General features: G+C 36.5%; 1 protein-coding gene across 1 annotated transcript; it reads right to left on the reverse strand.

Moving 5' to 3' along the window:
* Positions 1-2,871: 2,871 nt before the first annotated feature.
* On the reverse strand, positions 2,872-10,166 carry LOC103028746 (CAAX prenyl protease 2). Its single transcript, XM_049466764.1, has 8 exons — positions 9,883-10,166; positions 9,586-9,688; positions 8,532-8,615; positions 8,324-8,402; positions 8,051-8,218; positions 6,510-6,581; positions 6,363-6,425; positions 2,872-4,613 (listed from the first exon to the last, which is right to left on the reverse strand). The coding sequence occupies exons 1-8, from the start codon at positions 10,116-10,118 to the stop codon at positions 4,390-4,392; spliced, it is 1,029 nt and encodes a 342-aa protein (XP_049322721.1). The 5' UTR covers positions 10,119-10,166; the 3' UTR covers positions 2,872-4,389.
* Positions 10,167-11,721: the final 1,555 nt, after the last annotated feature.

Here is an 11,721-nt window from a genome sequence, read left to right on the forward strand (position 1 = left end):
ACTGTGAGTGCTAAAGATTTGCCTGGAAATTTAATTAAAAAAGCAGATCAGATGTTCCACGTTTCACAAACTGAATGGCAGAAGTTAGAACTAATAAAGCAAGAGGGTGACTTCTGGAATGGACATTTCAGAGAGTCATGAAGTAAAATTTTGATGGAGTGAACTTACAGTTGCCTCAGTATTTCCATTGTTCTGTTACATCTAGCGGGGTGCTAATCAGTGACAGCCTCTTTTCCCTAACCAGCTACTGACCTCATTGAGACTCAGACAAATCTTTCTTCATGCAACAAAAGGAAAATGAAGTTCTCCCTGTGGACATACAGTATTTTAGTACTCTCGACCACTATAGCTCAAAGCCATTCAGATTCTGCATGTTTAGTCTGGGACCCTCACTTTGTGGTTGGTGTGAGTTACAAGGTCACCAGACAAAGAAGCACTTCAAACAAACAGCGCATCAGACAGTTGCGACGGCCTCCTCCCCGCTGACAGTGACTATTAGGAACTGTGTGATGATTGCAAAAGCAGAATTTGTACAGCACCGAACGACAAATAAATCAATGTTGTACCAAATAAAAGGGTTTCAACATAGAGCAGCTACCAGCATATTTCACCCCCGCTGACAGCTCTGTCATTCACAGAGCCAGTGGAAAACTACGTATCCACAGGAGTACCGTTAAAGCCATATGCGCGTATATGACAAAAGTGTGTTGAACACATTATAACAACAGGCAAAGATCCGGGAAGAGAAACGCTTCAAAGCTTATGGGGAAAAAATGGCTCTGCTCTTAATCACACACAGTTCACAAAGATCTCAGGAGCTGTCAGTGGAGGAAAAGCTCTAGAGGGTGATGATCTGTATGGAACATCTGAGAAGGACTCTGAGTCTGAGAAATATTTGGGGACAGCGAATCCTGGATACCGCACGTCATTTTCTTAAAGTTAAAGAACCCTTTAACATTCAAGAGAACTCCTGATGCAGGGCTGGACTGGGACAAAAAAAATCGGCCCTGGCATTTTTGGTATAGACCGGCCCCTCATAATTAGCAGAGCACAACCGACTTGTAATTTATGTATGTAAGGGTTACAGAGACGCATAATGTATCGTCAGAATATTAAATATAAAAAGTTTAGAGTCTATTGTTAACTCCACTATTTTTGTCTGCTATATTTTTGTGTAGTTAAATTTTTTTTTTATCCTTTTTATTGAAATCATCTCTAATATGTATTTTTTTTATTTCTCTGATACAACAGTTCAATTTTAATTTTTAAAGTTAAAGATGCTTCCTCCTTTTAACAGCTATAACATTTATTTGTATCAGGCTACAGGCTACTAATAGAGCATTCTTTATCCATTATCAACTTCATGTTTTTTTGGGGATGGAATGTTTAATGGGGCTCTTTTATTAAATGCTTGAAACCAGGGTTTTCTCCTACTGTCATCATGAGAGGATCTTTCGATCTAGATGAAACAAACAAACATTGAGCCTGATTGTGGCGCTTTATTAAAAACAAAAACAACAGCATTACTTTAACCAGTCCACTGTCTATATTGAAGATGGGCCAATGGGCCACCCCCTCTAAATTGTGGGCCGGTCTGCATTGGCGCCTAAAGACTGTCGGCCCGGTACGCCAGATTACCAGTCCAGCCCTGTCTTGATGCAAGGTAAAATTATCTTCTTTCTTCAAGTAGGGTGAATTAAGGGTGATAGGTACATGGGTTCTGGATAGATTTTCTTTGTGAAGGGAAAAACGTTTTTTTGCTGAGGCTAGCTCTCAAACCACAAAATCAACATTATCATCTTAAGTATTACTGAAATTGGAGAATTGGTTTTGCTATTTTGTTCCACTAATGACATGGAAAACTGAGTGACTGACCAAATCACCTATTGCACCTTGAACCCTAGTTTTATCTTTCAGTTACTGATCCGAATGCAGACACAAGGTGTAGAGTTATAAAAGGCATTAAATATGGAGATTTTTTTCCTAAAATAGCTTGGGTATTCAGCTTTCCTATCAATGTGGCTTTTGTCTGTGCTGAAATCTTCTGTTCTGCACCCCCCTCTGTGAGGGGTCAGTGTGGATGAAGCAGGGGTCAGCAGGTCTGTTTGGAGTGCGGCAATGACCCACAGACAGGCCGCGTGTCACGCCGCGCCTCTCCGGTTACGGCGCTGAGCCGCGCTGCGTTTGGTTTCCACTGGGCCTCGGGAGAATGCTGGAATTAAAGTTTCCTGGAGCCGGAGCCGACTTCAGCAGCTTCTGCATGCCGAGCACAGCCAAAGCCATCCTCCACACACACACATGCTCACACACACACGTACAAAAGCTAAAGCAAAACAGCTCAGTTTTTTAAGTCGCAGGCTCTTTATCGACAAGCGCAACAACAAACAAACTGCTTTCTATTTTGTGACGGGACCTGCATGATGATTGGCAATGATTTTTGATGAGCGCTGTCCAATTTGCTGCAACGATTGACGATTCGCGCTGCTGGAGTGCTGACAGCAACTAAACACACGCAGACCCCCATCAGTAGGCTTCAAATAAAACGTCTCGCCAAGCAAAACACAGCAGAAATCGATACCTGGCACGAGCTGCAGTGTGTAAAAACCTTTGTACTTCAAGTGACTCAAAATAGAGTCCTTACAGGAAAGAGACAGGATATGTCTGTTTGTGCTCGCTAAATATTTCAGCTTGAAAAGGTTATTTTAGGAACTCATAACAACGAAGGAAAACAACAGAAAAATGTGGACAGAAAAATATAAATATATAAGCTGATCAGCTAAAATATTAACCCACAGATATCAAAACAAAGATGAATGTACGGATCAAAAGCATTTTAAATGATTTTAGGAATAATTTAGTACAAAAGCAATATACATGAGAAGCAAAGATGGACAGAGAACCTCCAATTTTTTTCAGGAATCAGAAATATCAAGGTCAACTGTACATGCCCAATGTGTCAAGGACAAATGCACATGCCTAAGATAAAAATGTGATCTCTTTTCCACTCAAAAAAATTGAATTTTTCAATTGGCAATTTAAAATTTATTGTGCAAATCTCAAGCCTAATGTTAACCTTATACAGAAACATCTCTGAACTCAGCGTTGGCAATAGGGATGCAATAACACACAAGATTTTATATCTTTTTTTGGAAGAAATGCACATGTATGCTCCAGACCAAAGATGAATATTATTTGTATCTAATTAAAAACATGTATCTTCAAAACAGTAAGTTCATTTGTTAAGATTACAGTTTATTTTATGTCATTTTTTAGCATTTCTATTGGTCTGTTTATCAAGAATAGGGCACTTTGTGTGTTTAAATGATTAATTATGTAGTAAACTAAAAAGTAGAGATACTATGTTATATAATTATATGTATTCCAAATTTAGTTAAATATTGGGATTTTTTAAGTCATTTTTGAGCATTTCTATTGGTCCATTTATTATTAAATCTTGACACAATGCACGAGGAAACTTGTTTCTTACTGTGCAAGACAAAAAACTCTTTAAATCTTGAATCTTGAATATTTTTTTTGTCTTGCAACAGAACCAGAAAAAAACACAAAACACTTTAAATTAAATTAAGATAATATCAAAGGTAAATCAAATGCATATACAATGTCTAGGGTGGTCCAGTATTGGTATTTAAATAAATCATTAATGCAGAAAAAAAACACAGGAAAAAAGCTACCTATCTAGAGTATATTCCCAATGCAGGTAACCAGAGCTGTGTGTAGGCTCCTCAGTGGCCTGAAGTGGAACTTCTGTGAAATACATTAACATCTGGTATCAATCTGACCAGTGACTACTGTACTATTGCATGCGATCCTGCGCAGACCCTACACAGTTCTGCTAAAACCAACACAAAGAATAAGACACTTTGCACTCCATATGTCATAAAACTGACAGATGGAAAATTGTGGCTGAAAAATGTTAAAAGTTGACAGTGGGCTTCAGCACCACCATGGGGCAGAAAATGGTACAGCACTGAAAACTCTGAGACGTCTGTGAGGTTTAAAGAGTCATATCCTTGAAGGACAATAAATAAATGTAAGTCTTTCATTCTGCAAGTATTCTAAAAACTGTGGGCATAGTTTAAACGTGTATGGAGAAAAATGTGTTTCTTTAGCATTCCTTAAACTTAAACTGTTGGCTGTATGAGTTAAATATTTAATTCCTCCAGAGATTCCTCCTTTTTCCTGCTCCCAGAAATTTTCCTAGCTCTTCTCATCTTCAGATTTCCCTGTTAAAAGCCAGGAAAATGCTCCATAAAGAGACTGTGTCAGTGCAGTTCAGGTCCTAATGCAGGAAAAAAGAATGGGCCCATTGATAAATAAGGAATGATAGTAATGAAAGTAATTGAATACACACACTGATTACTATATGATTCAGGTGCAAACTGAACGAGGCTCCAGAATTAAACTACAGACGGGCGTCATGCCATAAAACAGTGGGTCAGTGAGGGGGAAAAGAAGGAAGGCGAAGAGCAGAAGGCCGAGCTCATAGGAGAGAAGGAGCGCTGGCCTTTGTGGATGCTGCAGGGCTGAGCCCAGTGCAGGAAAACCCATCCAGTTACAGAAAGAGTGGCACAGCACTGGCCCCACCAGATGACCTGAAGAAAAAAAAAAACATGATGATGAGTGATGAAGTGAAACTCAGGGATAGATGGAGTTCTGAAAAAAAGAGCTTCAGTCATTTTTTCTTTATTTAGTAAAAAATAAATGTAATGGTTTTTAAGTTGTTTACTGTAAATTAATTGACCAACTACATTAACCCTTTAAAAAAAAACAGCATGGCATGCTCAAGCTAGTTAAGATGGTCTGCTTAGATTTTGACCAATGATTAACCTGACAAAGCTGGACAACCAGTATGATAAAGCTTGACCAGCACAATCATGCAAAATCATATCAGTATGTCGACCATGATCAAGAATGACCACAACCCAAAAGAAACGAATACCATGCTGGTCAACAGCTGGTAAACCAGCATGGATACACACCAAAATGTCAAGTGTTAAATTAACACTTTTCCAGGATTTTATACTGTAGCTCCACACTCTTAATTGAAGTTATATAAACACTTTCAAAATAGTTAAACACTCAATACCTTGCCAGAGTTCCTTCTTAACTCACATTTGTATTTGTTTAACTCCCTAATTTGCTACGCTAACACTAAAAAGAGTTATTCTACTAAATTATAAGAAGATTTCTCAATTTTTATGACTATTTATTATTGAATTAATATTCGGGGGAGTTTAGCTTGTGTTTTTAATTCCAAATACAGGATAAAACATCCCTGCTTACATCCAGCTAATTCTGCATTGAAGTTCTCAATGCATTAGCAATACTTTGTCACAATTTACAGTACAGACCATTATAGCTTGTTCTCATAGCCTACAACACGTCGGTTAGGCTAACAAGAATTATATAAAATGGAATGGAATATCCAATAAAAGGTAGCCCTGGTGGGCAAGACTACACACTGATAAGATTGGGGGGGGGGCACGCTTATTATGCAAATAATATGTTTTTTTTGGGCGAAGTTTACTTAAATCTCCGTGGAGTTGGGCAGTTTTTTGTAACACTAAAATATGCAACACTAAACACCATTTGAATCTGAATTAAAATTACACTTTGAGGGTGAAAATTAACTCTTAGCTGATATTTTAACAGTTTTTGCTGTGTAGCAGAATAAGGAATGTTTTTGTCCACCTGACCAGCTTTTTAACCACTTAAAACAATCAAAGACCAGCTTAGATACTCTTAAACCAGCTCCTAGTAAATGCTGCTATTGACCTGGATATTGAACAGGGATATCATAATAATAACTATGACTGGTGGTGCGAACAGATAAGTGACTAAATACAGGTGGACCCATACACATATCCATCTGAACATTACAGTTAACATTCTAAAATCATTTAATCTGTCCTGTTTTGTGGATGTTCCTAGAACTTTTATAATTAACATTTTTTTCTGGTAATGACACTGTAACATCACTTGGGTCATTTTGTTTTGGGAATGTTACTTTTAACGTTTCCATATTTTTAGTTTTCCTCTAGCTGGGAATGTTATGTGAGAAACGTTTTAATAATGTTGTGATGCAAACCATTGTTATGTCACACGTTTTCATGACATTCCTGGAACATTATTTTTCGCTCTTGAACGTTCTTGAAACTTTTTTAAAATGTTGCTACATGTCAGTGCAGCATTTTTCAGCTTCTATGGAGCGTAACAAAAGTCATGGCACAATCCTTATCCCATGTCAGTGTATTTTACTGTAACATTTCGGGAAAAGGTTTGTAAAATAAGCAGGCATTAAAGTGTGTTTTAATGTATAATACATGAATGTAGGTATTAACCTGTTCTGATGAAAATGAAGGCAGTGTAGGCTCCAAACACTGAGGTGTAGCTGAACTGAAAGACTGAGAGAAAACCATTACTTGCAGTTCAGACATTCCTGTCAGTATAAACAGAGACACTGATATTTACACTGTAGTTCATTTTACCTGCACAAACCAGGATGTCAAACACGCTGTCACTCCCAAAGCGAAGCCGCTCAGTGACATGGTGGAAGTGGGCTGTGTAAAAGCAAAACCCAAATAAACAAATGAGCCAATGAGAAAGAAGGTAAATATGCAAGTCAGGGAATATGAAGCTTGACAATCCCTTTATTAACAAGCTCTTTCTGTGGAAAAAGGGTTAAATAGGAGAGTTTTAAACTCTACAACATACATGCCCACTCCTTCCTGTAGTGTGTATATGGAAACTAGGAGTCAAAAACATGTTGGTTTAAATACCACAGATTTGTGATGTCATGAAATCCACAAAATTTACATAAATGCCTATCCACCTACAACAGTTTAGCTACACTCTTTGATACTGTATAGAAATAACTTTACAAAAAAAGGGAAAAAAACATATTTGTTCTTCTAATAGAGTTTTTTGTTCATTCATCATGAGATTTTAAAACAAAGCAAAGGGTAAACACGTTTTCAAATTATCTAAAAATATTCAAATGTAGAGTTTATGTGTATTTGGCATTTTAGTCCTTTATTAAATATACTGTACATCTTTTTTGGGTGTCTGTGTGTTAATGAGAATGCGCTGTACATTACAGAGTAGGCGATATGGCACTAATATGTCACTTCCTCATCCTGTTCCTAGTCCTTTCTGATCTATCTCTGTGTTTTTTCCGGTCTCTTATGTTTTCCTGGCTCTGTATTGTTCTCCTTGTCTCTGCCCTAGTATTCAATGTCATTTGAACTCCGCCCCCTTGTTACCTTCTCCAGGTGTTTCCTGTTTACTAGTTCATTTAGTTCATTTTGTCATTTTAGTTCTTTATTAGATATAATCTATATCTATATAATGTACATAGAAACAGATATAAAATAAACCATCACACTCATATTTTGTAAATTTAAATGGTTGATAGCTTGCATTATTGTATTTTCTTGTAATCGTAGTACAATTAATCAAGAATAAAGATTTAACATAACTAGAAGATACAGAAGATATTTATAACTTGAGAAGTTTTAAAACTGCCTTACTTCTACTTCTACAAATATGCATGTCCTGCATGTAGTTTTAAAACCTATATACAACTTCTAAAACCCTAAATCCTAAAAAGTTTATTCTTATCTGTCTCTATTTGTATCCTATTTACCTGTCTGTCCTTAGCTTTGCAGGCACTTAAATTACGATCAATGAATACTATATGTAATTTTCTGCTGTTTGCAGTCTAATTTTATTAAACATTTATTTTATTGATCTTTTTATTTGCTTCTTTCTGGCCAGGGCTGCATTGGATGTATATATATATATATATATATATATATATATATATATATATATATATATATATATATATATATATATATATATTTACAAAGTCTGGTGATGTTTTTGCAGATTTATTATGGAGTAAATATCATAACTAACCACCCTGATATATTATAATAAAGTTAAAAAAATTATATAGTCTGTTTTTCGGGCACCACTATTGTGATTAATACAATTAAAAAAACGTAATTAGAATTAAGATCCGTACCTACGCCGAAGAAGAGAGGAGCAATGAAGATAGCAGCTGTGGGACCAGTACATGGCACCAGTATCGGCAGCATGCAAGCCCGAAACACCAACTCTTCTGTCAGAGGTGCCACAACATGGTTTCTCAGCCACTGCAAACCCCTCACACAGTCAGTCACATTCTTCATGCCTACAGGCAGAGTTCAGGCATCATGTTTACCATCAGATGCAGGTTGGCTTTGTAATCAATACAGTTTATGCACAAATAAACAATCAGTGTCTTATTAAGACTCACCCAAGCCTGATTTAATCTCATGTACCAGTCCCTTTGGGCTGTCCAGGGCCATCTGAGTCAAAGGTCCAAGATAAAGCACCTGTCCACATATTAAAAAATCACCATCAACATCCATCTAACACTGCATCATGAGATAACTGGTTTTTGTTTTGTTATTTGTTGTTTTTTTGCAGATAAACTTAGAGTAGAGATACTGAAATAAATTTACCATGGTAAGAATCAGAGGCAGCACAGCAGCAGGCACTGCACCCTCTATACGAATCCCCAGCAGGGACAACACAGGAGGGCTCGGCTTTTGAGAAATTATGATGAATACATTTCTGATTAGTATCTAACAATGTATCAAAAATGTTTTTGCATATCATTGTTGTTAGGTAGAATCCATGTATCTCCAGCATGATGCATTTGCAGGAGAATGCTAAAAAAAACATTTTAAATGGAAGATTAATGTTATAAAACAAGAAAAAATACTAGCTGTGAACTATGACAATAAATAGTGCATGAGTGTGTAAATGTGAATGTGCTGTACATAATAGAGTGGGCAATAGGGCAGGAAATGTCACATTCCCTTCCTGTTCTTGTCTAACTCTGTTTTTTTTTTTTTTCAGAAATAAAAGTTGCTAAATTTTTGTCTTATTTTGTAAGCAACAGTAACTTACCAAGAGTCTTTTTGTATAAAATATAATAATAATAATAATAATAATAATAATAATAATAATAATAATAATAATAATAATAATAATAATAATAATAATAATAATATAAAATAAAAGAAAAGTAATGTAGCCGAAAACTCTACCAAATTACTAAAGTGCAGAATATTTAGTGCATTAATGTTAACTGCAAATGCAAACAATTAAACCAAAAGAAATAATTAAAACTTAATAGTAAATAATAAACTGTTTAATACTGCTATTATCACTATATCGATTTTTACAATTACAATATTACTATGTCATGACATGTTGTGTACAATACCAGCCTGTGTATTTTATTAATTATGCTTCAGAGGTTATATAGGGTGTACAAAGGAGCATGTAGCATGCACAGATGTGTTTTATTAGTATAAACGTGTGTTCATGTGGTTTAATTGTATATATAGTGTGTATGCATGTCTGTGTATGTACATACAGTAGTGTGTATGACGTAACATGCAAGTGTGAGAATAAATGCTGGTGTGGTGCCTATGAGTGTGCAAACAGCATGACTGTGTGTATAATTAGGAGTGAACTAAAGTGTATGATGTAAAAGAGTCCACTCACCTTCACTTTCTCAGCCTGCATCCACGCCCACACAACCAGTGGTGAAACAGCAGATGCAAAAAGCACACTAATGAAGCGTTTCTTTATCGTTTTGGGGTGATCCCTAGACCACACACATACACACACACAGGGTCCACATCTTAACAAGTCTGGCAAAGTTTCTATATTCTGTGTACTAATGCAACCTGTGTCCTGTTATGTTGCTTTAAAGGGTCTGAAACATGTTCTACGTCATCTAAAACAGGTCAATACTATCTCACAGGGCAAAGGGTAATCTGAGCACACTTTCACAGTTACCTGGGTAAGTTGGCCGGCCATACATACAGACTCCCAACATACAAACAGGCCAGAAATAAACAGCACAGGAAGGATAAGTGGCATCCTCCTTCAAACACCTCAGACACAGCACTGTCAGAGACTGAAAACACTGGTTGTAACTGTAGAGACTCATCTTCCACCACCATGGTGCTGCTGGGACCGCAGTGAGAGCTGAGCATAAAGAGGTTAATGCTCTTATCCTGATTAAGCACCATGACGTGGCCTATACAGTGAATGGGCAGAGAGTATTCTTATCATATTAATGATTTGAGAAAATAGACAAAAGTGATCAAAGAGAAATTAGATGGGATTTATTGATTGCAGATCAAATCTACCAAAATCATAACAAATACAAAACAAAAATAGTGTCTTTAAGATGGTCAACTTTTTAGATATTTTGACCATTCCAGTTCTTACCAAGCAAAACAGATTTCCATTACTTTCAACATTTTGTAAAGCTGTGTTTTCCTTGGCATATTTGAATAATGAGAGTTTGGTACATATGGAACTGACACACCACAAACCACACTGTTGTTAATCATCCACAATAAAATCCAGAATAAACAAAACAGAGCTGAAAAACAAGCCAATTCCAAAAAACTAACAAACAAAGTCACTTATTCACTGATTGTGGAAACTTCTCACTAGACTTCAAGCAGCTTGGACTGTGTGTCTTCCTCCAGACTCTGGTCCCTTGATTTACAAATAAAATGTAAAATTTACTGATGGTCAGTGATGGTTTGGAGAGACATGTCATCTGCTGGTGTTGGTCCACTGTGTTACATCAAGGCCAAAGTCAGTGCAGTGTTTTCCTGAAAAATCTGACAGCACTTCATGCTTCCCTCTGCTGACAACTTTATGGAGATGCGGATTTCATTTTCCAGCAGGATTTGGAACACTGCACACACTACCAAAAATATCAATTGGTCTTATATAATATTCAAATTTTCTGAGATACTGTTTTTTTTGGGTTATCATTGGCTGTAAGCCATCATGTAATCATCAACAATAAAAGAAATAAACGCTTAAAATAGATCACTCTGTGTGTAATTCATCTATATAATATATGAGTTTCACATTTTGAACTGAATTACTGAAATACTGAAACTTTTCAATGATATTTAATTTTTTTAAGATGCATTAGTATTTGTTATGGTGGATCTCTGCTGTCTACAAAACTACAGTGTGTGAAAATAGCGCCAAAACCAGGCATCAGTGCTTTACCCGCCAAATCCAGCCCTACCCTCAGTGTGAAGTAAGACACAACACAGCAGTACTTTACTCATACAAATCATTTTTAATTCTCACTGTGTGGGCCAGTGTTCAATCCTAACGCTTTTATTCTGCTGGTTAATTTTTACACCTTTACCTCCAGCATTACAGAGCTATTTTGAGCTGCAACAGCCTTGTGTGAGTGTTTACTAAGCACATAAATTAGTTTTACTTAAGTTTTTTTTTATCTTGAGTGAGGACCGGTATTTTGAAAAGCGTGTGTGGAGTGGAGAGTGTGTAGAGGAGAATACCCACTTCGTACTAAAGAGTCTATTTTGGGTTTGTCTGGGAACTGGAGGGCGCTCGTGAGTGAGTCTAAAATGAATGGGTTCATATGGAGCAATTGAGCAAAATCACAGTTTATTACGATTTGATTATTTTAATATTAAAAAAGATTAATTTCTTCAATTATGAACCTTTTAAACTCTACATACAGTACTCCTGCTGTATCTCCAGCATCAGCTTACCAACCAGTCAGGAGCACACAGAAGCAGTAATGCTGTTTGTCTTTAGTGCTTAACTCTTTCAGACCCTGCATCCATTACA

Source organism: Astyanax mexicanus, chromosome 17 (genome assembly GCF_023375975.1).
Source record: "Astyanax mexicanus isolate ESR-SI-001 chromosome 17, AstMex3_surface, whole genome shotgun sequence".
In the NCBI taxonomy this organism is placed as follows: Eukaryota; Metazoa; Chordata; class Actinopteri; order Characiformes; family Acestrorhamphidae; genus Astyanax; species Astyanax mexicanus.